Source organism: Pseudochaenichthys georgianus, chromosome 11 (assembly GCF_902827115.2).
Source record: "Pseudochaenichthys georgianus chromosome 11, fPseGeo1.2, whole genome shotgun sequence".
Classification (NCBI taxonomy): Eukaryota; Metazoa; Chordata; class Actinopteri; order Perciformes; family Channichthyidae; genus Pseudochaenichthys; species Pseudochaenichthys georgianus.
The window spans coordinates 25,161,794-25,187,930 of record NC_047513.1 but is presented as its reverse complement, the minus strand read 5'-3'; the positions used below and the strand labels follow the sequence as shown (position 1 = coordinate 25,187,930).

At 43.7% G+C, this 26,137-nt stretch overlaps 2 protein-coding genes across 3 annotated transcripts; one reads left to right on the top strand and one right to left on the bottom strand.

The window, feature by feature from the left end:
- The first annotated feature begins 405 nt into the window (after positions 1–405).
- tert (telomerase reverse transcriptase) lies at positions 406–14,836 on the top strand. Its single transcript, XM_034094217.2, has 16 exons — positions 406–644; positions 1,220–2,537; positions 2,611–2,800; positions 2,882–3,035; positions 3,143–3,310; positions 3,713–3,874; positions 3,959–4,060; positions 4,136–4,221; positions 10,105–10,221; positions 10,359–10,430; positions 10,578–10,766; positions 11,035–11,161; positions 11,531–11,592; positions 11,701–11,825; positions 11,909–12,046; positions 14,192–14,836. Exons 1-16 carry the CDS (start codon positions 429–431, stop codon positions 14,293–14,295), a joined length of 3,330 nt encoding a protein of 1,109 aa, XP_033950108.1. The 5' UTR covers positions 406–428; the 3' UTR covers positions 14,296–14,836.
- A 32-nt stretch (positions 14,837–14,868) lies between these two features.
- On the bottom strand, positions 14,869–21,724 carry LOC117455113 (sodium-dependent neutral amino acid transporter B(0)AT3-like). 2 transcript variants are annotated; one of them, XM_034094483.2, is made up of 12 exons: positions 21,454–21,724; positions 20,224–20,364; positions 19,549–19,686; positions 18,568–18,749; positions 18,319–18,429; positions 18,125–18,237; positions 17,917–18,045; positions 16,932–17,088; positions 16,610–16,814; positions 15,983–16,142; positions 15,711–15,873; positions 14,870–15,391 (listed from the first exon to the last, which is right to left on the bottom strand). In XM_034094483.2, the coding sequence occupies exons 1-12, from the start codon at positions 21,593–21,595 to the stop codon at positions 15,227–15,229; spliced, it is 1,806 nt and encodes a 601-aa protein (XP_033950374.1). In that variant the 5' UTR covers positions 21,596–21,724; the 3' UTR covers positions 14,870–15,226. The 2 variants fall into 2 exon arrangements, with proteins under 2 accessions (XP_071060986.1, XP_033950374.1); XM_071204885.1 differs by having other exon boundaries at positions 14,869–15,391; positions 18,125–18,429.
- Between the last annotated feature and the right edge of the window lie 4,413 nt (positions 21,725–26,137).

Genomic DNA, 26,137 nt, shown 5'->3' with positions numbered 1-26,137 from the left:
TTTAAGTGGTTAAAGCAGGCAGTTTAATCCAGATCTCTGTGAGACCCCAGTTTGGAAGAACATTTAGGCTTGTAGTTGTAGTAGGTATAATAAAATAAAACGACTCTTATTTTTTGCCACGTCAGACCAAAATATTTAGAGTACATGACATTTAAACAATTTTAGATTAATATTTTCGCCATACTCTTTTTTCCCCCTCGCACGCTGAATCGTCACACTTCATGGAAAAAAAAGACAACATGCCTTTTCTTGTTGGCTATTGGTCAACTGTGAGTTTGGACTTTGGAGTATGGGGCTTTCTGATTGGACGCTTACAGTAAACTGAACTGTCATTGGCTGAGAGTGACGCGGGACCTTCAACGGCATAATAAAGCTCAACCTCGAAGCTCAACCCCGTGTCCGGAATAACAACCACATCAACCATCGGTATGTCTACGACTGATATGTCTCCTACGCTGGACATTCTCCGGTTTCTGTATACTCACACACCGACACTGGAGGAGTTTGCGAACAGCATCGTGTTCAGAGAAGGAAAGAAAGCAGTGCTGATTGAACAGTCTGACACAAACCGCTTCAAGTCCTTCGTCCGGGGTGTTATTGTCTGCTTTGACAAGGAACTACAGCAAGTGCCAAGCTTGAACCAGGTAACTTTAATTACCTGGCATTTCAGTTTCTGAGAGTTGACATGTAGTTAACAGAACTTGACTTCTGTAAAACCATGTAACAGTTGTTGCTAACGCTAGCTGTCGGGCTAACTGTCAAAACGGTTTTAATGTTATGTTATTCTATGGCAGTGTAGACAAGAAGCGTTCTTCATAAATATTAGAGGTGGAAGAAGTACTCGGATCTGGTACTTAAAAGTATGAGTACCAGAGTGTAGGAATACTCTGTTACAAGTTAAAGTCCCGCAATCAAAATATTACCAAAAGTACAACAATATATCATTTTATTGTGGACTTTTATAATAACATAAATGGGGATTATAAGGAGAAATGTATGGTTCAGTAGCTGTTTGGTCGATTATCTCACTTGTGTTGCATGCCACATTTAGATTAAGCCATACATATTGAGTTATAATTCCCTATTTTAAAGATGCTCAGACCAATAAGCCGTCAGGTGTACAAGAGACTGGATTTTAAAAGGGAAGGAACATTTATTGCTATAACTGAATGAGAAACACTTCTGATGAACCCTGTTATGTTATTTATGCTTCCCACAGATCTGCACTCTACCTGAACTGCTGGCCTTCGTTCTTAACAGTCTGAAAAGAAAAAGAAAAAATAACATATTGGCACATGGCTACAATTTTCAGGCGCTGGATCAGGAGAAGCGGGATGCAGACCCCTTTAAATTCCAAGGGGATTTAACTCAAAGTGCTGCCTATATTCATGGAAGTGACATGTGGAAGAGAGTCATACTACGCCTTGGCACAGACCTCACACGGTACCTGCTGGAGAGCTGCTCTGTGTTTGTGGAAGTCCCTCCATCATGTGTATTCCAGTTGTGCGGCACTCCAATCTATGACAGGGTGTCCATGTCTAATGTTACCAACCGGTTTCTACTCAAGCCTGGCTCTCAGAAGAATAGCGGTGCTCAGTCTGGAAGGAATCAAAGGGCAGTGACTTACAAAAAGAGACAGGCTGTTGAAAAGCCTACTCGCAGCAAAACGAGGAACCAAAGGAATGAACGTGTGATGGAGGGGAAAAGAAAGCGAGAAACTGATCAGAAGGAGGAGGGAGAGTCTCTGACACGTTCAGGAAAGAGGATACGAGTAGCAAAGCAAGAGCCCACAAAGGAAATTCAACAGGTTTGTATTGAACCGGTGGAGGAAGAGCAGCCCGTATCTGTGGTACCAACACTATCAGTAAACCCTTTGGAAAAAGGCCCTACAGGTTCCAAACAGACTGTTGAATTGCAGACGAGCACAATGCCCATGGAGGGAGGACCCAGTTGGAGAACGGGGATTTTTCCCCCTCTGCCTCCCTCGCAATGTTTTATCCGCACACTGGGATTTCTGTATGGCGGAAGGGGTATGCGTGGCTTCATTCTCAACAGGAAGAAAAAGAGTGCTAATGAATGCAGAAGGCTGCAAGGGCAAGATTTGGTACGAACTATCTTCTTTGAGGGACTGCCGTACTTAAACGGGATAGAGAGGAAGCCAAAGAAACTCCTGCCTCGGCGCTTCTTTAACATGGTCCCCCTGTTCAGTCAGCTGTTGCGTCAACACAGGAGATGTCCTTACAGCAGAATACTGCAGAGGGTGTGTCCAGTGGTGGGGGAGAGAGACGCAGGACAAGGGGAGTTAAGCTCCCTCTTGCCTCAACACTGTGCACCTCACCGGGTCTTCCTGTTTGTCAGGGAATGCCTCTCCACTGTGATCCCTCAGGAGCTGTGGGGCTCCGACCATAACCGACTACATTTCTTCATCTGGGTGAGGGGCTTCTTGCGCAGTGGCAAGTCTGAGAAGCTCTCACTCTCTGAACTGACGTGGAAGATGAAGGTGAATGACTGTGATTGGTTGAAGCTCAGTAAAACAGGTAAGCTTATCGTAGGTTTAAATTTTTCTGCTTTACATTTTGGCCGTTTTAACTACATCACTCTTATCCACAGGCAGGTTCCCTCCCAGTGAGCTCTCCTATCGGACACAGACCCTGGGTCAGTTCCTGGCTTGGCTTCTGGACGGCTATGTTGTGGGCCTCGTTCGAGCTTGCTTCTATGTCACGGAAAGCGCGGGCCAGAAGAACGCCCTCAGGTTCTACAGACCGGACGTTTGGTCAAAACTGCAGGACTTAGCCTTCAGGTACACACAAACCTGCAAAGGTTTTTACTCATGTAATCACTGGACAGGACACACAAGCTCACAACCATTTGTGTGATTTAGGGTTCACCTCTCTACAGGTCAGATGGAGGAGATGACTCCGGCTCAGGTGGCATCCCTCCCCAAAGCCACCGTCACATCTCGCCTTCGCTTCATTCCAAAAACTGATAGCATGAGGCCTATCACACGAGTCATTGGAGCAGATGCCAAAACAAGGGTACATCTTGATAATGACATTAAAGTTCTCCATTAAAAAATCCATAAGCTGTGTGTTATTACAAGTTGGGATCATTTGCATTTAGGGCATTTCTCTTTCCCCTGCAGCTCTACAGAGGGCGGGTCCGAGACCTGCTGGGCATGCTGCAGGCCTGTGTGCGCGCCTCTCCGTCCCTGCTGGGCTCCACAGTGATGGGGATGACAGACATCCACAGGGTGTTACGCTCTCTAGCTCCAGCCCTGAAGAAGGAGCCACAAACCCTCTACTTTGTGAAGGTTGGTTTTGGTCAGCCAGTTTGTTTATTGTACTGGCAGAAGCTGACAACATAGTAGTCATGTCTTTTATGTATATTTATCATATACAGTTTATAAAATGTATCCATTTTGTGATTACTCCAGCATTGTAATATTATTAAGCACACCTACAACTGTGAAACAAATACAAAAGTATTTTGTTAAAGGCAAAATTAGTAAGATTAGTTTGATTTTAAACTAACATGTTATAATGTTAATACATTTGTCATATTGCTTGAATACTTTGTGTCCAGCCATCTTCCATACAATCAGGGCTTGTAAATCAGACCCCACTTTATTTGTTTGTTGTTTTTACAAAAAGCTTCCAACAAACCAATTCATTGTGCCTTTTAAATGCTATTTTTCTTCATCCCTGCATTTTAGGTGGATGTGAGTGGAGCCTATGAGAGTCTGCCCCATGACAAACTGAGTGAAGTGATTGGTCAGGCGCTGTCCCCTGTGCAGGACGAACTCTTCACCGTCCGCCGCTATGCCAAGATCTGGGCAGATGGCCGTGAGGGCCTGAAAAAGTCCTTTGTTAGACAGGTACGTCATATACACACACACATATTATACACAGTATTCTTGTGTGTGCAACCGTTGAACTGTTTCTCATGTTTGTTAACACAGGCAGACTTACTGGAGGATAGCATGGGATCCACCAACATGAAAGGGTTTGTGACGTCACTTCAGAAAAAAAGAAAAGTCCATCACGCCATACTGGTAGAGCAGGTGAGACATCCTGAGATGTTTCTCTAGATCAGCACGTTTGTCACTTCTTTTAAATCTTTCCTTTTTTTCTTTTAGCATTTCTGCGCTGATCTTCACGGCAGAGACGCGTTGCAGTTCTTCACCCAAATGCTAACGGGAAGTGTTGTTCAGTTTGGAAAGAAGTAAGCGTCAAGATGAAATGGACCAATGTGGAAGCTGCATGTCACATCTTATTTGTGAATGTGATGCCATGCAAAGAACGATAGTTACGGCTGTAACTACGGTTCTATGAGTCCCGGATGACCGCCAGAGGCGGTGCTTTAGCACTGGATATGTCCATCGCGCGCATGCGCAGCTCGAGTACCAATAACAACAAAGTCACCTGTGACCCACCTGACACCGGCTATATCAGCCGGTATTGTCAGAGGATCTGTTCCCCGAATCTTCTCGCGAGCACACAAGAATTCTGAGTGACAGGGAACTCTGGCGGTCATCCGGGACTCATAGAACCGTAGTTACAGCCGTAACTATCGTTCTATTTCGTCCCTACTGACCGCCAGAGGCGGTGCTTTAGCACTGGATGACTTGTACCAACAATGTCATGAAGAATCCAAGCCCTTGCTCACCACTGGAAGCAGCGGAGCTCGGCAAAAGGACCACGCCCAAAGAATGGGGAGTGGCGACATTGACCTGATGACAACTGGAGAATGTGCCAGAAGACGCCCACGACGCCGCGGCGCAGATGGTCTCCAGGGGCACCCCTCTCAGGGCAGCCCAATATGTTGAGATGCTCCTTGTAGAGTGGCATCTCAGCCTGATGGCAGGGGGCGGCCACTGGCCCCGTAAGCCTGTGAGATGGTATCGACAACCCAGTGGGGCAGCCACTGGTTAGAGGGCCTAACCTCCTTTAGTGCCGCCAGGGCAAACTCAAGAGTTGCTCCTCCTGCCGTATACAGGCAGTAGCCTTGATATACGCCCTTTGGGCACCCCCAAGGCACAGCAACTTCGATGTGCCGTACTCCTGAATGTCAAAGCGTGCCAGCTGGGCAGGCTGATTGAAGTGAGTTTGTGGAAGGACCCCGGCGGGAATGCCACATTTGCCCAAAGGGCAACGCCTGAGAGTCTCACCTCGGGCATGTATTGGGCATGTATTGTTCATGGAGAGGACATGCAACTCCCCGACTCACTTCCCTGAGGCTATGGCAAGCAGAAATGCTGCCTTCGTGGGCAGCCACCTAAGCCCCACCTGGGCCAGGGGCTCGAAGGGAGGAGGTGATAGGGCATCCGGCAGCAAGGGCAGGTCCCAAGCCGGAGCCCTCGGGGTGCAAGGGGGACGCTGCCGTAAAGCCCCTCTCATAAAGACGGAACACCGACCTGACGGAACACCGACCTGTGGCACCCCGCCGTGGCGCCGTGGAGTGAGAACGTCCACTATCTAGAAGGGACTGTTATCTAAGCAACAATGTACATGCTGTCCCCAAGGAACACGCACATTCTTGCCCCCCTTGCCCATGGGCACGCCTACCAGGAGATAGGCCCTGCCCCTCCAGCGTGACGGAGAGTGGAGCAATGCTGCGACACCCTGACTTCACTGTGCCTGTGCCACTTGGCGTCCAAGTGAAGGCTGTTCAGCCACATCTGCATGGGGTGCAACGACCGCGGGCCTAAGGGCCCAGCGGCCGAGGCAGCTGCCAGTCTGCCCAAGGGCCGGAGGAACTGAATATAAGGCACCCTCATGCCCGGCCCACGTGGAAGCAGGCATCCCTCGGTTGGGAACCACTCCACCTGTGCGTATGCAGTAGTCAGCATATAGAATGGCAGCACCTTCAGGAATCTGTTGATTCCTCTGAGGTCCAAGATCGGGCGAAATCCGCCGACTTTCTTGCTCACGAGAAAGTATGCCGAGTAGAACCCCCTGGCTAAGCAGAGGGTCTTACTGGGTTGATTGCGTCCTTGGACAAAAGGACGGACAACTCTTGGTCCAGAGGTAGGGCCCCTGCCGGATCGCTGACGACTGTCAATTAGACCCAGCCGAAGGCTAGGGGCCGGAGCTGCGGTCCGTACCCCTGGGTTAAGGTGAAAACCACCCAAGGGACGGAAGTACAGACTGCCCAGAAACTGAGCTGCTGCTGGGAAAGCAGCCGCCAACCACCCCCGGGATTTCAGAGCCCAGCCCCCCGGACCCTGGAGCCTCTTGGGGGGGTTCCGGTAAGGCTCTGGGGCACGAGGCCGCCTGGAAGGCGGGCGACATGGGGCACGAAAGTCATTGGGAGGCGGTTGAGTGGGCCGCTAAGACCTCTGCAGACCACCCCTGTAATCCGGCGGCTGAGTGCGGCTGCTAGAGCAGCCCCTGGGCCTGCTGGGAGTGGGCACAGGTCTGCGAGGACCCGAGTGCTGCTGCCTGGTCTGCCTAGCTTGGGCGGCACGCTCCAGTGCCTCCAGGGCAGCTGATCTAAACAGCTCTAAACAGCTCACCCCCCCAACCGAAGGAGCCTTCACCAGCTACCTGCTTAACAGAAAGAGTAGAGCGTTGCTGCTACTCGCCGAACAGGAAGAGGGATGTAATTACACCCACGTTACCGGCAGAGGGAGCGGGAGCGAGAGCACTGCCTTCACCTGGCTGGATTAATAAACACGGCAGTTCAGCGTCTACCAGGAGCGGGGGCGAGAACACTGCCGGCTGACTTAGAGACGAATGCCAGATGCAGCATAACCGGGAGCGGGTGCGGGAACGCAGCCTTCACCCGCTACCTGCTTAACAGAAAGAGTAGAGCCGCGCCGCTACTCGCCCAACAGAAATAGGGATGTAATTACACCCACGTTACCGGCAGAGGGAGCGGGAGCGAGATCACTGCCTTCACCTAGCTGGATTAGTAAATAAGGCAGTTTACCAAGAGCGGGGGCGAGAACACTGCTTTCACTGGTCGAGTTAGAGACGAATGCCAGATGCAGCGTAACCGGGAGCGGGTGCGGGAACACAGCCTTCACCGGCTACCTGCTTAACGGAGAAACAAGGCAGTTCCGCGTCTACCAGGAGCGGGGGCGAGAACACTGCCTTCACTGGTCGAGTTAGAGACGAATGCCAGATGCAGCGTAACCGGGAGCGGGTGCGGGAACACAGCCTTCACCAGCTACCTGCTTAACAGAAAAACAAGGCAGTTTGGCGTCTACCAGGAGCGGGGGCGAGAACACTGCCTTCACTGGTCGAGTTAGAGACGAATGCCAGATGCATTGTAACCAGGAGCGGGTGCGGGAACACAGCCTTCACCGGCTACCTGCTTAACGAAAAAAACGAGGCCGTTTGGCGTCTACCAGGAGTGGGGGTGAGAACTGCCTTCACTGGTTGAGTTAGAGACGAATGCCAGATGCATTGTAACCAGGAGCGGGTGCGGGAACACAGCCTTCACCAGCTACCTGCTGAACGGGAAGAGTAGAGCGGTGCTACTACTCGCCGAACAGAAAAAGGGATGTAGCTACATCCGCATTACCGGTAGAGGGAGCGGGAGTGAGAGCACTGCCTTCACCTAGCTGGGTAAAATAAAGAAGCTTAACAGTATACGCAAGACGTTAGCCGAGCGGCTGCTGCTAACGATCAAGCGAGATCAAGTCAAATAACACACATGTTTAAGACCAGATAACTAGCTTCTAAAGAATAGAATAGCACAGAGCCGTAGTTACAGCAGTAACCATGGCCAGGGCTCACACGGCATCTAACCGTAGTTACAGTAGTAACTATGGCCAGTACTTACACGGCTTAGAACCGCAGTTACAGTCGTAACTCTGGCCAGTACTTGCACGGCTTGGAACCGTAGTTACAGTAGTAACTATGGCCAGTACTTACACAGCATAGAGCCGTAGTTACAGTAGTAACTCTGGCCAGTACTTGCACGGCCTGGAACCGTAGTTACAGTAGTAACTATGGCCAGTACTTACATGGTTTAGAACCGTAGTTACAGTAGTAACTATGGCCAGTACTTACACAGCATAGAGCCGTAGTTACGGTATTGCCTATGGCCAGTACGTGCACGGCTTGGAACCGTAGTTACAGTAGTAACTATGGCCAGTACTTACGGCTTAACCCCGTAGTTACAGTATTAACTATGGCCAGTACTTACACAGCTTGGAACCGTAGTTACAGTAGTAATTATGGCCAGTACTTACGGCTTAGAACCTTAGTTACAATAGTAACTGTGGCCGGTGCCTAAAAGTGTCAGCCAACGGCTGCCCACTAGACAATATAATATTGGGAGGATGAAATCCTCCTTAATGGCCATACATGCAGAGCACACGGCACACACAGTGAAGATTGTTCTCTGCATATCGTCCTAGTGCTAGGAGTCTAGTACTAGGAGCAGTAAATACAACGATATAGCGCAATGTTAGCTTCTAAGAAAGAGAACAGCCCGCATAGAACCGTGCCTGGTTACAGTAGTAACCGCACATGCCGAGCACACAGCACCCGCCGTGAAGATGTTCTCTGCATATCATCCTAGTGCTAGGAGTCTAGTACTAGGAGCAGTAATACAACGATCTAGCGCTACTGCAATCAAACCCTATGCTACAGGGAGCGGGAGCACTGCCCTGAGTTAATAGTTAAGCTCAACAGCAAGGTGTTAGCCAAGCGGCTGCTGCTAACAATCAAGCGACCAAGTCAGAACACAAATGTTAAGACCAGATAATAGCTTCTACGAAATAGAAAGTACTTACCTTACTTTCTGCATCTAAACAAAAAACGGGTTTAAAGTATGACCCTCTGGGCTTCCATACTAAATTGAATGAGGGACGCAGCCAAAGCTGGGACTCAAATGCTAATGATAACTCGGGCACAACGCCACAAGCAGAACTTTCAAAAGAGCATAAGGGCAACTTGATGGGAGAGGAAGCGGGAACACTGTCGTCACCAGAAAGTCTAAGCCACAAACAATAAGACGGTAATCAGGACAACTTGGCTGGGAGCGGGTGTGGAAACACAGCCATCACCAGCAACAAGCTGACACCAGTCGAGGCTCTGCACAGCCGGCCGCAGCTCCTGGAGGACTCGTCTAAAGGCCCTGACACACCAACCCGATTTTGGGAGTCAGAGGCCGTCAGAGGCTGTCGGGCATTCGCGGCGCCGTAGTCAGGTTGGTGTGTCCCGCACCGTCGACCGTGACACGCCTTATTTGGACTGCCAGACCCGATGCATGGCCGATTCAACATGTTGAATCGGCCATGCATCGGGTCTGGCAGTCGGACCAAATAATCACTCTGATTGGCTGTTCAGCTAGCAAATCAGTGCATGAGAAGCGAAGCGGAAGTGAGGGATGTAAACAAACGATTTAAGAAGGCACACACAGACTGCTATTCATTTTCATCTCATCATGGTGATCTGGAATGATGCAAACGAAGACCTGCTCATCACCTTGATCCAGGAGAGGCCAGCTCTGTATGATATTACGGAGAAAAGATACTCTTCTTCTTCTCTGTCTTCCGGTTGTTGCCTCTTTTGAATGACGAATATATACACTACCGCCGCCTGCTGGTAAGGAGAGTTATTGCCACTCACGCACTGAAGTCGGTGCGGTGTGTTCCCGTGCGACACATGGCCAAAACGCAGGAGAACACGGCCAGGCAACAGCCGACTTCAGCGTCGGCTAGTCCTCTGGTGACTGCTTGGTGTGTCAGGGCCTTAACGACCCGTAGCTCCGACTGTCAGTCGTGAAGCTCCCCGCGGCCAGCTGTTTGCAGAGAAATCCCTCAGATCAAACGCTCAAACCTGAACGCTGTAGGCTACAAAAACGTAGCCACGGTACCCTCGCGCAGCGAGAAGATGAAAGGAACAGATCCTCTGACAATACCGGCTGATATAGCCGGTGTCACGTGGGTCACAGGTGACTTTGTTGTTATTGGTACTCGAGCTGCGCATGCGCGCGATGGACATATCCAGTGCTAAAGCACCGCCTCTGGCGGTCAGTAGGGACGAAATAGAACCCAGGATGTGTTTGAGTTGACATAAAATGAATACTCTCATTGACATTTATTTTGCCTCGTTTCAAATACAATCCGCTTGTACCCCTGTGTTTCAGAACATACCGTCAGTGCCGGGGGATTCCTCAGGGCTCCGTCGTATCCAGCCTGCTGTGCTGTCTCTGCTACGGTCACATGGAGAATGTCCTGTTTGAAGGCATGACTGAAAAGAAAGGGTACAGCAGACGGTTATATATTTATGTCAACGCCTGTAGGTGTAATGACACATCTGTAGCAACAGAGGGCAGTGTTTCGGTATTGTTACTTTTGTAGTATTTACTGCATGTGTTCTCTTCCTCTCTGTGTCCTGCAGATGTTTGATGAGACTTGTCGATGACTTCCTTCTGATCACCCCAGACTTAAACAAAGCACAAAGCTTTCTCAAGTATGTTGGTGATACTAGTTTTCCTTACACGCATCACTGTTGATATTTCAGAAGGGCTTTTACCCAAGTATTTTGTTTCTCTTTTGCTCCATTTTATTTTGATAAGAGGGTTAAAGGTTGATAATGACACTTGTTCATTGTGTGTAGTATCTTGCTGGCCGGAGTACCACAGTACGGTCTGGTGGTCAACCCGCAGAAGGTGGGGGTTAACTTTCAGGTGCCGGGGAGCATGGTCTCATGTCCCGGCATCCGAGTGCTGACCCCTCACTGCCTCTTCCCCTGGTGTGGACTGTTGCTGGACACACACTCACTGGACGTCTACAAAGACTACTCAAGGTGAAGCATCTCGTCAGAATAATTATACTTCAGATGTAATGCCTCGAGTGTGCTTGTTGTTGTGAGGCGTTTTGCCTCATTTTTGTAAGCTTAGTGAAACCATTTTCTCATGAACCTTGAACGTACTCATACATATTATTACAGTTCCCAGTCTTGCATAGAGCACAATACAAATGTTAACGTGCAATAATTGTTCATGGCAAGACTGTAGTCTTTGCAGTATGTCCTTTTCAATGTTTGTTTTTTTCTTTCTTTCCATCTCCCACAGCTATGCAGGCCTGTCTTTGCGCTACAGCCTCACGTTGGGCTCCTTCTACTCAGCTGGACAGCAAATGAGGAGGAAACTGATGGCTGTCCTCAGACTCAGGAGCCATGCCTTGTTCCTGGACCTGAAGGTCAGACAAATAATGATGCCAGCTTTGATGAGAACTACTTTTATTCGAAAGTTCTCTACAAAGGAGTTACACCCCTCAAAAAGGCTGTTGACACTACTGTCTGTAAATTACGCTGCAAGACCAACTGACATCTGCTGCATCACAGTTAAGGGGCTGTCTCCTTCGGAAGTAGAAACCAAGGAAACAACGTTTAACAAATTGCCTTATGTGTCATGAAGAAATCTAAAAAAAAAGATAATGCATTTTGATTTTCATAAAAGTGTTTGCACTTGACTGAGATGCATTTAATAAAGTAGAAGTCCCACATATAGGTTTTATTTTTCTATCAGTTTTATTATTGTTCCTGCAACTTTGCTTTTGTCCTTTTAGAACAATTCTCTTGAGGCAGTCTACAAGAACATCTACAAGCTGGTGCTGCTTCATGCATGCAGGTAAAGTTCACTGAGAACTACCTGAACCGCCTTTTCCTCATGTACATTTTTCAAAAGTGTTGTTTTTCCCTTTTGCCTTTTTCTGATTTTGTTTGTTTTCCTCTTCAGGTTCCATGTGTGTGCCCAGAGTTTGCCCTTTGGCCAGACTGTTGCTAAGAGCCCTTTGTACTTCCTGAGGATGATATTTGATATGGCCGAATACAGCAATCAACTCATCAGGCTCAGCAACAAAGGCATTTCCCTTTATTAATCTGTAAAAATATCAGTATTATATATGAAAAAAGAATACATTCACTTATCTCTTTCCCTTTTCCAGGACTGATTTTAGGCAATAAGGCCCAGACTGGCATTTTGCAGTACGAAGCAGTGGAGCTGCTGTTCTGTCTTTCCTTCTTGCATGTACTGTCACAGCACCGTCCTCTCTACAGGGCTCTGCTCCCACACCTGCACAAACGTATGTACCCTTCGAAAACATCCACACATGCACAACTATATCACACAGGAACTATTATTAGTGCAATTTATGGCTCACCAACGTTAAATGTTAACACAGAGGGAGATCAATAAAACACAGACATGGTTGAGATGAATTATTATTCAGTTGCACAATAATAATATTGGAGTACATCACTTGCCACAGCAGCCAATCGTGGAAATGCCCCACGAATACAAGAAACACAGGGGCAAATATAGGTTTTCAGAATGACACACGAACATGTTCCCTAACCATGTTTAACGCACACACATTTCCAGGTCTCCAGATGTAGAAAGGTCATCATCTCATGACGTCTTTAGGAGTCTTGCAGGATATGAATTATCCAATAACAAAACCATGTACGTCTGCACATGAACGCACATACATTTCTTTACATTAACTAACACGCGAACCTCAATGTTTTCCCTCTAACTGTTATAATCTAAACATCCTCTTTGTCGGCTCACTTTAAGTGAATAATTAGCAAAGAGACGATTAGCTTCTTGGCTCTGAAAACTGTAATTTAATAACATACCTAGTTACTATGACTAAGTCCTAGATTGATATAACACTATCCTGTGGCAGCACAAGATGGGAAGCTCCTCTGGGAGTAGAGGCTTTCTTCTACCCAGTGTGGCCCCAGGGGGGTGTACTACGAAGCAGGATTTTCGCTTAGCGGGCTAACTTCAGGGAAAACTCGGGGTTTCCGGTCCTACGAAGCTGGTTCTCTTTTTAGCAGGCTAGATCTCCATGGTAACTTATGCTGAGCGGCTAACCTGGTCGGGACCAGGTTAGGTTGCAGGCTAAGAGCTCAACTCAGTGAAAGCACCGCCTGCTGACCAATCAGAGCTCAGTGTGCAGAGTTTAAAGAGATCAAGTCATATTACAGGAGAAAGGAAATACAGAAAAGCTGCCGTCGCAGGAAAGACGGCCGACAAAAATCACCGACTGTGTGAACATGAATAGAATATCACCTCCCATCTTCAGAGCAATCTGACTATTATAACATTAGCGTTAAGAAAGCTTACTTAAATATCTGCAACAACATAAGTAACCGGAACAGAGTAACATTAAGTACAGTCCACGGCATTTCACTTCATAATGTATCATATATCTCCTTATCTGAGTCAGCTGAGCCGTATCTGGCCGTGCAACACTCAGTGTCACATACTGTATGCAGAAGTATTATTTTAAGCAACACATTAAGTTGACGAAACACTCGAGACAAATGTAATTAAAGTCAGATCCACTCGTGTCTTAGACGGGGCAGTGATATCATAAACCTGTTAATGTACGCACTCAGCTATGTGGCTTTGATCCTGGATAAAGTGTTTGAGTCATGGATGTTTAAAGTTTAACTTCTTCATATGTCTAATATTATAGTTGACTTTTCATTCAGGAAGTATGACGCTGCGCTGTCAGTACGCTTCTCCATGTTTGTGATTGGTTGAATGCTCCAGATACCACCCCTTTCATGTGAACTCGCAACTAGATAGGACACAGCTGGCTTGAGCGATCCACTTGATAACCCGCGTCGTAGTACAGTTTAGCGAGAGCCCGTATGTTTTGGATTAGGCCAACCGGCTAACTCAAACATATCCAGGTTAGGTTGAACCAGCTTCCTAGTACAGGCCCCTGGTCTGCTTCAGTCTTTTCCTCCTCCACTGTGGTTGCTGTAAAGACAAACCTTCAACTACTATCTTTCTAAAATGCTAGGCGGTTCTCAGATCTGGTACCGATGAGGCTAATCCTATTTTGTATCACTCACACCAACTAAAGCTATCAACATTTTGTGGCTAATGCAATGAGAGGCGCTACTTAATAATAAGCTTCACTGAGCATGTTGGTTAAGAGCAAGAAAGTTACTTACCTGCAGGAAAGTAGAGCCATTGGTCTCAATATGAACAATATGTAAACATCATCATGACAACTTGCCTATAAAGACAATCCATTTTAATCTGGCTTTGTGAGAGATTAACCAAACCCAACAAATGTAGGTACAACACAATCCAACATGTACAGAAGTTGTTAATTGCTACCTTTTAACCCTATTCTACAGATGCTTGAATTTTACATTTCACCATTGACGAGCGAAAAAAGAAATGTCCTCTGCTTTCTTGACAGGGAAGCGCAGTCTCGAGAAGTGTCTGGGGGTTCTGAGGCTGGCCAGGGTCCGACAGGCCACTAACCCCAGGACCCCTGACGACTTCTTCGCCATCCAGTGCTAGACTACAAGCCAGCCCCGAATTTAGCTCCCAACAAATCCCTGAAACCAACAGCAGCTCAAAGGTATAGACAAACATTCTAGAGAAGCTGGACTACATACTGATGCAGTGAGTTTTGTCTGCTTTTCCTTTGAGTGCTTTGATGATGTGTCAACAAAGAATTACAGATCTTTATATTTCTTGTCTCATTCTCAGGGTTGAAATGAGTGATTTATCTGAACTTCAGTGTGCCAAAATAAAAATGTAATTCATCCTTTTCACAAGGCTTTAGAGAGATAACACAGCAAAGTGATAAACATCCATCATCAACACACCCTATAAAACAGCTAACACAGATGCAGATGGATAGTTGAAAATCATCCAGCTACTTTACTAGACCCCGTCTCGTCCCACAGCTGTTTCTCTCTGTGGACTTTGATTTACACTTTTGTGGTAGTTTTCCACAAGACAGACATGACTTCACTTGGGCGATCATTTCTATGTAAATAAGTTCAGAGAAATATTGTCGACACTCACATACTGTGTGTATGTATATATATATATATATATATATATATATATATATATATATATATATATATATATATCTTATGTAATTACTTTTTGACATGGCTGTATATTTCAATATGATGTGTTAAATTGTTTGTTATTTACATCATGTTCACTGCACAACAATGTACAAAGGAAAGACTTTCACTGTTAAATAAATCCAGTTCAAGGAAGCAAATGTGATTTTTCAGGTTAGGTCCTGATAAATGTTAACGTCACAAATCAAAGAAATGTCTATTTCAATTTGGCATAATTTATTTTATGTCAGCTCTCTAGCCAATTAGGACGTACAATTCCACAGAAGCAGGGACATGATCAGGATTATGTCATTTTTTTTTCAAAGTTCTTCTGTTCCTCTGTTTCGACCTCGAAAGCCCCCATTGCATTAGGGACTATGTTGAACACGAGCAGAGGTCTTTTTCATTCTGCAGGAGATCAGTTTGTAGAGAGCCACCAGTGGGATTGAAATCACAGGTAGTAGACTGAGAAGGACGATTATGGCAAACACCCAGTCTGGATATTGCTTTGATTCCGTTTTTGGGAATAGTTCCTGAGGAAGAAAAATACAAAGAAGTCTCAAATGGGAAATTGTTACATCGTTGTGCGCTTGATATGAAGCTACAAATTCCAAAAACGATTAATTTTAACCTGCATTTATTTATTTATTTTTGGATGCGCAAGGAATGCTCAAGAAGCTGTAACAACCACACTGACCAATTATGTGGATTTTAGCAGAGTTAAATACTCAGTTGCATATTTTTTACATATTTGTTCACTCAATTGCAGTATATCTTCCAAATATATTTCAAGCCTTGAATCAGATCTCTACACCTGAAACATCTCCATGTGACTACCCTCGGCTTTCTTACATAGTCCGGGTTCCAAGCGAGATAAGAGGGTCGTTTCTGTGCCTGAAGGACAACGTATGCAACCAACACCACCAGTAGCATTAACGGACTGATCACCATCCAGCAGGCCTTCCAGAAGATGTTGGGCTTCTTCCCAGTCATGAAATAGATGTCTTCACTGAACCTGTTGGAGGACACCGGGACAGGAGAAGAGGTTTCACACAATGAGATCAATATTGTTTATAAATCTCATACATTTCTACAGAATATCAAAGAAGAGGAGAAAAAGTTACCTTTTCATGCCATAGACATAAATGACTCCAATAATCTCAAAGAGTGCAACGATGAGGAGGGGTAAGGAGCCCACGTAGCCGTTAAAGATCTCAAACCAGTAGTTCCCCGAACCCAGGGTGAATATGAGAGCCGTTGAGAAGGATATCAAACAGATGATTGCTAAAAAAAATATAGAGGAAAAATGTGTTTTCAGTGAGGGAACTAATAGGGTTAACATGTATTTCTTTATCTTTTGAACACCTTAACTTTACACTGTGGGCTAACTGTTGCTTACACAATGAAATGGCTATATAATGATGACATCAACTATAATCCACTGGTCTTTCAGGAACATGTAGGCTCAATTTGCTTCACAAAGGAAGTGCCTCAACCATTGCACAACCAAAACACTGAGAGGATAGCCTTTGTCTTCCCCGGTTGCGATACCCAATTAGCAAAGATGATGAATATAAGTTATTTGAAGATACTATCCCCAGTAGTGTAAATGGCAGACTATGGAAAAACCAAAGTGTGGGAAACAGAATGCAGTGTGTTGTTGTTGGTAGTTGCTTGACTCAGGAAAACAGAAAGCCATCAAGTTGTCTTTTCAACAGCGGCAACATCAATCATTTCCACTTAAAACTTGCCTGTTAGGAGTTCATGAGGGATCCACTTGGGAAATAGGTTGAGGTCCTTGATGGGTGTGAGGACTCCTTCTAAGTTGCCAAACATGGACGACAGACCCAAGCTGAAGAGCATGGTGAAGAACAGTATGGCCCATATCTGTGAGCCTGGCATTTCTATCACTGCTTCGCTGATCAAGATAAAAGCCAGGCCGGTACCCGATGCGCTCTGGGGGAGAAGGATGAAGGAGAGTCAAGAAACGAGGACTGTACATTTTTGACTGGAACCCCATGGAAAATTAGAATGCAGTTTACAAGATCCAATGTGTTTACACAGTTACATTACCTGGTTAAGAAATGTTTGCAAGTCACAGTGCCTCAGGTCCAAACCGGCCACCTCACCTGGATATGAACGATTTAGATACTTAAACCGTTGATCATAGTTCTCCACTGTTATGTTCTGGTCAGAAAACTCAAAGTGGTTGGTCAGAATCAAGATGTTTCTGCAAATGGGATTCCAAAAGACAATCTGCTTCAACGGTATTGGCAGGAAAAGAATAAGCTTTAAAATAGTTTCATGCTTCTTGTGGTCAGCGCACTACGGACTTTGCGCTTGGTCCCCACGAATGTTTCTGCAAACCCTGCCTGTTACATAATCTTGAAGGTGTATTGCCCGATGCTCAAACCCTTGGCGCACAATTACCCTTCTCGCAATTGCACAATTTTGCCATCTGCCACCCCCCGTGCTGACCAGAAGGAGCATGAAGCATTCATTATGCTGCATTCACAGGGTATCTGGTCGAAGGACAACGCATTCTGGATTGAAGAGGAAAACAAAATCTTATAGTCGTACGTCATACGCATGTTTGTGTCTACTTTTTGTTTAACTGCTCTTGTTATGCAGCTTCTTGTAATATGTAGGTAGGAATTTAAACTCTCGCCATGGTGCCAAAGAAGCACTCCTGGTAGAGTTGTTTTCTCTCAATCCCCCTTTTCAAGTCTATCTTCCCTCCCTTTCTCAAAAGGGATCAAAAATATGTTTGAAAAATGTAAATTATTTCTGCTACTGATAAAAAAATATTGGCTCCATCGTTGTCCAGATCGGCCATGTTTTCTCCCTTGTGTGAAGAAGCTTCGTAGGCTAGTTCATAACATCTTGTTGCCGAAGAAAGGCATCGACTTCTACCGTTACCATTGCCGGTATTTTCTACCGGATTCAACTTAATTTACTGTCCTGCTGTATTCCACTAAAATGTTCCTCCGGTTGTCCATCTGCATTATTCCATGTGAAAGCAGAATAACAATAACATTGAATATTTGTGCGTACGTACTCCTCGTTACAGGAGTTGTAGGCGGAGTTGGCTTTAAATCCCAGGATGGAGAAGATGGAAATGGAGGCGTAGAGAGACGTGGCGCTGTTTATTGTTCCTACTAGAACAGCATCCCTTTCACAGTTGTTCCTAATGGACACAAAAGAGGAAACAATTCACACACATTATCCCAATACTACTGAGGGAGCTCAAGTGTATCAGTCCTTACCTATCTGCATTATAGCTCGAGAAAGCTATGAAACTTCCAAAGGCCACAGAGAGGGAAAAGAAGATTTGAGTGGACGCATCCAGCCACACCTGAGGGTTCTTCAGGATCTCCCACTGCAGACGGAGTAAACAAAACTGTTCAGGTCTACTGTCTGGCATATAATCTTTCATCCCCTTTGGTAGCAACACACTCACATCAGGAGTGAAGAGGTATACCAGTCCATCAGTAGATCCCGGCAGAGTGAGAGCCCGGATCAGGAAAATAGTCAGCACCAGGTAAGGGAATGTGGTTGTCACATACACAGCCTGAAACATACAACACAGCCTTTTTTAAATGTTCTTCATCGTACTGTAATTTTCAGAATTGATATTAAAGATGTATGGTACAGCGGTTCATTGTAAAATATTACGTAATTATTCAGTTATTTCAGTAGGAAAACAGACCTTTCCAATGGACTGGATGCCTCTGATAAAGCAGATGTAGACCACACACCAGGCGCTGGCCAGACAGATGACCAGCCACCATTGCAGGGAGCCGCTGGTCTCGATGTCAGGTGTGATGTTCAGGGTCTCACGGTACCAGAAGTAGTTTGCTGGAGTGCTCTTCACACACTCCTCATTATAGCCTGTAAGAATGCATTCACAAAGGACAATATTTGCTTAATCAAGACGGTTGTTGTGTACATTGGGTAAGACATGCCTTATTTTGTACCTGAGTTTATGTACTTTCTGAGATTAATATGAATTGATCCCACAATAAAATACTTCTGCATAGGTTAAGACATAGGAACATGTAGTTCTTAAAACTGTTCCACCATGAGACAAACTTAATATCTTGGTAAGATTACTAAAAACAAACGAGACGATATAATAATGATCTTCTTTTATAGTACATTAGGGGAGGACTTGCACACAGAGAACTAAAGAGACTCATACAAGACTCTTGATGTTCTTTTGATAAATTACAGGGCCATAGAGAAAAATGTGCAAAGAGTGCACATGTTTTAGTCCACGTTGGACTTTCCTCAGTACATGACGAGTCACACTATGCGGTTTACTCCAAAGGTGCACCTTGTCAATCCTCTAGGCCTTAGTGGATTGATATGAAGCCAGATGAGGTCCTTACAAGCACAGCAGAGACGTATCAGTTCATAGTAGTGACACATACTGAGGTAATAATTCAAATGTCTGCTCCTACACTAGGGACGGGATCAACTGTTACAGAAAGACAATCGAGTCGAGGTTCAAAACTAATTCTTAATTTAAGCCACAGGACTTTTATGACATACTGTAGAAAAATCCAGTAGTTTTCCTATGAAACCTGATCTGAAATACCACGTGGAGCCTAATAGTTAATCAGTCCTTGCATGTGTGATAATAGAACTGTAAAAAGCAGCTAGCGTGACTGATGGGGTTCCTTGTTACCTGTGAGGTTATCATTGACCAGGCACTGGCTCCAGGGCAGGGGGTTTTGGAAAGAGTGAAAGAAGTACCACATCGCCCAGGCCAGGAGCGTGTTGTAGAAAATGCTCACCAGAAATGACACTATCATGGAGGCAATTCCTACACAAATACATGATAAACAACATTATTCAATATCACAAAAACATTTTGGTAATACTTACTATATCTATAATGGGTGAATTAATATGAGTTATTACATTTCATTTGGCAGACACTTTTATCCAAAACGACTTACAATAAGTGCATTCAACCAGGAGGGTACAGAGTAACAAGAATCATGTAGGTACATTAGCTTCAACAAAGCCAAACCATTTAAAGTGCTAGTACCTTAGCTTCAACTAAGCCAATCCGTTAGTGCTAGTACATTATTACAATATGTAGAGATGTCATTGCCCGAGGTGCAGTCGGAAAAGTTGTGTTTTCAGTCTGCGAAGGAAGATGTATAGACTTTCTGCTGACCGGATGTGGAGGTCATTCCACCATTATTATAATGGTTGAACTTGTGCCTTGACTAGTTTCTGATGGTCCATTAGAAGACACAAACTCATTTCTAGCTTTAGATTAGCTATTGAAATAATGGAGAATCTGTCCAAATAAAATCCTAATAAATATTACTAATAATCATCTTCCACCCACCGACTCCCCCCAGCAGGGGTGAGATGGATTTCCAGACGCCGATGCTGCCCATGCGGAGCCTCTGTCCTATAGCCATCTCCAGGTAGAGCAGAGGGAGGCCCTCAAACACCAGCGCTATCAGGTAGGGGATGAGGAATGCACCTGAAGACATCAATTACAAATGTGACTATCAGATAGACAAATCCCATTATTTCCATGGTTATCCAAGTGACAAACCACACAAGTGGAGAAGTATAAATAGCCAGTTACAAAAATAAGACATTTGGCTGAATATACGACACGATATGAATGTAGGAAAAAGCTTGTCTGTTGGAATGAAGTATTTCAACGAATATGTGAAGTTTATAGAGCTTATCCGTGGTGGGCGAAGTGTTCAGATATTGTACTTAAGTAGAAGTACCAGAGTGTAGGAATACTCTGTTACAAGTAAAAGTCCTGCATTAACAATGTTACTCAAGTAAAAGTATTAGCATCAAAATATACTTAAAGTAGTAAAAGTAATCATTCTGCAGATTGGTCCATTTCAGAATAATATATGTTTTTATAAATATTGATCATTAAAGTGTTCTCAAAGCTGGTAAAGGTGCAGCTAGTTTTAATGACTTTGTATACTGCAGGGTAACTTGTGAATTTACTCCAGGTGGAACTAAAGTCTGATTAATGTGTTGATTATATTTCATATCATTAATCAAAATATGTAAAGTTACTTAAGTTATTAAATAAATGTAGTGGAATTTAAGTTAACGATTTACCTCCGAATTGTAGTGGAGTAGAAGTACAAAGTAGCATAACATGTATATCAAAATTGTACTTAACCACAATACTTGAGTAAATGAGTTACTTGACACCACTGAAGCTTATGCACATTTTGAGTTTCCAGCTCTGCATAATTTACCTGAAACTACTGTATGAGGAAGTACAGGATTAGAGAGTTGATCGTGAACAATCCCTGATGATGAGATGGTCAATCATACACAGAAAATATCTACCATTTTGTAAATGAATGGCCTAGCCTATTTGTTAATGACTAATTGTACTGAGGCAGAAAGAGGCAAGTGTTTCTACAACTCAACTTGGTCTCTCATTATAGGATAACATGTCTGGAATACAGTAATAAATAAGTGATATAACTTTTAAAACTTTAATGGCAAACGTATTTAAACTATGGTTTTGTTGTAAGAGGGAAATAAAATGCAACTCCATATGCAGCCTTATATAATAGCATCTAACCTCCTCCATAGATTTGGCACAGGTAAGGGAAACGCCAGACGTTTCCAACTCCCACTGCAAAGCCGATACACGTTAGCAGGTACTCAGCCTTGTTGTCCCATTTGGGTCTCTCCTCCACCTCAGAGTCTTTTGTTTTGGCCATTCTTTGCTGGTTTGCGAAGTTCCAGTCCAGGACACAACTCTTCTTAAAGTGCACACACGTTTTAATGTTTAGCTTCAGCGATATCCAGTGCTTCTCTCCTCAGTCTAACTCTAAAGTGGGCTGTCCTTTAATGTCCTTTTCCTTAAGATTTTTTGTTTTGTATTTTAAATGCTGAGTGTGCTAAGACTTAGATTAATAAGTAACATGATGATGTGTCAATATCACACTGTCCTAAAGGGAACAGTATGAGGTCATGCAGTCAATATAAAAACGCACCGTGATGGTTGTGTCATGACGGAGACGTATGTATATTCAAAATGTATTGTTTTTATTTGACTTTTTGAACAGACGAGACATCAGTATGTTACGGCAGTCGAGTCTGCATTTTACAGAGGTAACACAGGTTTATCTGTAAAAGGAAACTGCTCACTGAACGGGGTTTCAGATGTTTTCCTTATATGCAGCTTATATCAGTCTGCAATAACATTGATCGCAGGTTCACTCTTCTCCTTTGCTATTATTCTGCTGTTAATTCATAGTTACTCTATAACAATTAAAAGTTATACTGTGTTACACTATCCATATTGATTCCTGGAAGTAGGTTTGTTGCTTTAAATGGTCAATCAATCAATCAATCAATCAATCAATCAATCAATCAATCAATCAATCAATGTTTATTTATATAGCCCAATATCACAAATGTTACATTTGTCTCAGTGGTCTTCACAGTGTGTACAGAATATCAGTATGACAATACGACACCCTCTGTCCTTAGACCCTCACATCGTACAAGGAAAAACTTCCGAAGAAAACCCACAGTTTAAAGGGAAAAATGGGAGAAACCTCAGGGAGAGCAACAGAGGAGGGATCCCTCTCCCAGGACGGACAGACATGCAATAGATGCCGTGTGTAAATTGAAAAGATAATACATTTGCAACATAGGTAGTCCAAATGTTTGGAAATGCATGTATGTATAATAGGAAGATGAATCCACGAGGATATCCATCCAGGACCGATGATCCAGGACCACGACTCGCGATCCAGGGCTCGCGATCCAGGACACAGGACCGCAGGATCATCCATGACTCCGGATCCCGGCGTATATAGACACCAAAAAGAAAGACATTTGGGGAAGCTGGGTTAATCGGAACATGAGAGTACACCGGTATAGACAGAGAGAATGAAGAAGTAAGATGTCCCCCGACAAACTAAGCCTATATCAGAAAAACTAGGGGCTGAATCTAATCAGCCCTAACTATAAGCTTTATCAAAAAGGAAGGTCTTAAGCGCACTCTTAAAAACGGATAGGGTGTCTGCCGCCCGAACACAAACGGGAAGCTGATTCCACAAATGTGGAGCTTGATAAGAAAAGGCTCTGGCTCCCATTGTACTTTTAAAGACTCTAGGAATAACCAACAACCCTGCATTCTTGGAACGCAATGCCCTAGTAGGACAGTAGGGTATAATGAGTTCTTTAAGGTAAGATGGCGCCTGCCCATTAAGGGCTTTGTAGGCCAGAAGAAGAATTTTAAATTCTATCCTGTGTTCTATAGGGAGCCAGTGTAAGGCAGCCAGAACAGGAGTAATGTGGTCCCTTTTCCTAACTCTGGTTAGTACACGAGCCGCAGCATTTTGAATCAGCTGAAGCGACTTGACTGACTTCTTGGTACTCCCTGATAATAAAGAGTTACAATAATCCAGCCTAGAAGTAACAAATGCATGGACTAGTTTCTCTGTATCGTTTTGAGGCAAGATGTGCCTGATTTTTGCAATGTTACGTAGATGGAAGTAGGCGGTCCTTGAAATTGATTTTATGTGGGCGTTAAAGGATAAATCCTGATCAAATATAACACCAAGATTCCTTACAGTCTCACTGGAGGCCAAATTAATGCCATCCATAGTTAGTATATCTTTAGATAATTTGTTTCGTAGATTCTTCGGGCCAAGTACAATAACTTCAGTTTTGGTCGTGTTTAACATCAAAAAGTTTAAGGTCATCCACGTTTTTAAGTCCATAAGGCAGTCTTGAATTTTATTTAGATGATTAATTTCATCAGGCTTGATTGATAAATATAGTTCAGTATCATCCGCATAACAATGAAAGTTTACAGAATGATTCCTTATAATATTGCCTAACGGAAGCATATATAATGTGAACAAAATAGGTCCGAGCACTGAGCCCTGTGGCACTCCATGGCTAACTTTGGTTTGCGTGGAAGATTCATCGTTAACACGTACAAACTGAGAGCGTTCAGATAGATAGGACCTAAACCAGCCTAAAGAAGTTCCCTGTATGCCAACTAAGTGCTCTAGTCTTTGCAATAGGATATCATGGTCGATAGTATCAAATGCAGCACTGAGATCGAGCAAAACAAGAATAGAGACAAGTCCCTTGTCTGAGGCTATTAGAATGTCATTTGTGACTTTAACCAGAGCTGTCTCTGTGCTATGATGTGTTCTAAAGCCAGACTGAAAAACTTCAAATAAATCATTGTTTTTTAAGTAATCACACAGCTGTTTTGCGACTGCTTTCTCAAGAATTTTTGAGAGGAACGGAAGATTAGAAATAGGTCTATAGTTGGCTAAAACCTCTGGATCGAGGTTGTGCTTTTTAAGAAGCGGTTTTATCACCGCTACTTTGAATGATTGTGGAACATAGCCTGATAATAAAGACATATTCATAATATTTAATAAAGAAGTGCTAATTAATGGAAAAACTTCCTTCAACAGCTTAGTTGATGGTTTAGAAGAGAGAATCATTGAATGTAATTGTTCAAGGTTTATGGCTGAAAAGCATTCTAGTTTACTATCTAGTGTAATATTAGAACTTACGTTTATGGGAGCTGTTGATAACACTATACTGGTCAAAGGCAAGAGGTCATTAATTTTGTTTCTAAGAGTAACAATTTTATCGTTAAAAAAGCACATAAAATCATTACTACTGAGTGCTATGGGAATAGATGTATGTAATTGCTAACTGGCATCAGTTTTTGGAAATACCAAGATAACACATGCATTTCCAGAAATGATTGGACCATTATACTGTAGAAACTTTCCATCTCTCTTTTTTTTAAAAGAGTAGTTCAGCAAAAGAAAACAAAGGTTACATTTGTCATGATACTTCCCGCTCCAATTATATTATTGCTTAAAAATATATACAATGTGATGATTTCCATTTCTTTTTTCACAGTCAAAACACAAGAGATGTTGTGTAATGTAATAATAATCATTTTTAATTACCTTAGTTTGTTATTGGCTAATGGTTACAAGCCATAAAAACGTTATGACATCATAAAATGGCCAAAATCTGATCAGCTCATTTTCAGACAGGTTTCTATATAAATGGATCAGGACAAAAAGTGAGCCGGATCTTTTTTCCCCTGAAACTTTCAGAATCTCTTTACACAGAGGGGACACATGTTGATGTATAACATACATGAAAAAGTGGATTTTGCATAATAGGTCCCCTTTAAAGAAAACTTGCATATCATATACAGATCATGATGCATGAAGCCAGCCAGCTTCTTTGTTTTCTGAAGATCTGTTTGTCTTAGTTGACTCTGAGGCTCCGTCCACAGAAGAAACACTTAACTTCTAATGTTGTTTTTTATTTTCAGAGGAATTAAAAAAACGTTGGCTTATATATAGGTTTGCTTAAGCATCAGATTCAGGGCCATGATATGAACTAACACATCCTCAGCAGCGGAGGGCAGTCTTTCTGTATTTCAGACCTTTCCTGCTTTTACTGTAAGTGTTATTTTCCTCTCAATAATGTCCTATAAATGTGTGATGGTGAATTACCTACTTACATATCCCCCCCAGACTTAGACACAAACAATTCTTAACTATGACACACATTACCTTACGACTGTCATGACTTTAGGAAATCGCAGACACTGCATTTTTCACTGAGTTTATATGTTAGTCATTATTTTTTCTTCGCAGTAAAATTGTTGCCGGAAACCAAAGAAGATATTTTTAAGTAGAAGCGCAATATGCTTTGCAGTTTCTGTAAAACCAAACACAATTGTACCTAAAGTTACATTTCCCTTCAGTTACTCTTCTACCACTTTTGTTTCTCTTTGCTCTCTTTTTTTTTAAATAGCAGGGTGTAGTCAGTTACATAACTATAGTTTCTTATTAAATGAAAATGAAAAGGATTTAATAACATTCATGATGATCCTTATTTGCAGAACACCTTTCAAATAGACACATTAAATCAATTCCATGGTTATAAGAATCAAGTAAAAAAACGTTTTAAATAAAATGATGCATAAAGAAATTATTTGAAAGATTATAGTGACTCTGTTTCAAAGCCAGCGGCCTGGAACAGATAAAAGACGTCTGTCCGAGTATCTCAAGCTTGCATCATTTTAGAAGGTCAGTCGGAAAGGTAAGGCTACTCAGAGCCTTAAAAGTAATCAATACGATCATAAATTATTTCTTAAGACAAACTGAAATCTATCATGCCAAGCTACATTTTAATTAAAGATAGATTTTGCGGGAAGATGCCTTAAAGTCTGACGGCTTAGGGCTGTCCCA

Excerpts from the sequence above, each read along its gene's own strand:
- LOC117455113 (XM_071204885.1), bottom strand. The coding sequence starts at position 21,595 with ATGGCCAAAACAAAAGACTCTGAGGTGGAGGAGAGACCCAAATGGGAC. Across the intron at positions 19,687-20,223 it reads ACCCCTGCTGGGGGGAGTCG|GAATTGCCTCCATGATAGTG; the intron begins GTGGGTGGAAGA and ends GTATTTGTGTAG. Across the intron at positions 15,874-15,982 it reads TATGTCTATGGCATGAAAAG|GTTCAGTGAAGACATCTATT; the intron begins GTAACTTTTTCT and ends GTCCTCCAACAG.
- tert (XM_034094217.2), top strand. The coding sequence starts at position 429 with ATGTCTACGACTGATATGTCTCCTACGCTGGACATTCTCCGGTTTCTG. Across the intron at positions 11,162-11,530 it reads CCTTGTTCCTGGACCTGAAG|AACAATTCTCTTGAGGCAGT; the intron begins GTCAGACAAATA and ends TTGTCCTTTTAG. Across the intron at positions 11,826-11,908 it reads CATCAGGCTCAGCAACAAAG|GACTGATTTTAGGCAATAAG; the intron begins GCATTTCCCTTT and ends TCCCTTTTCCAG.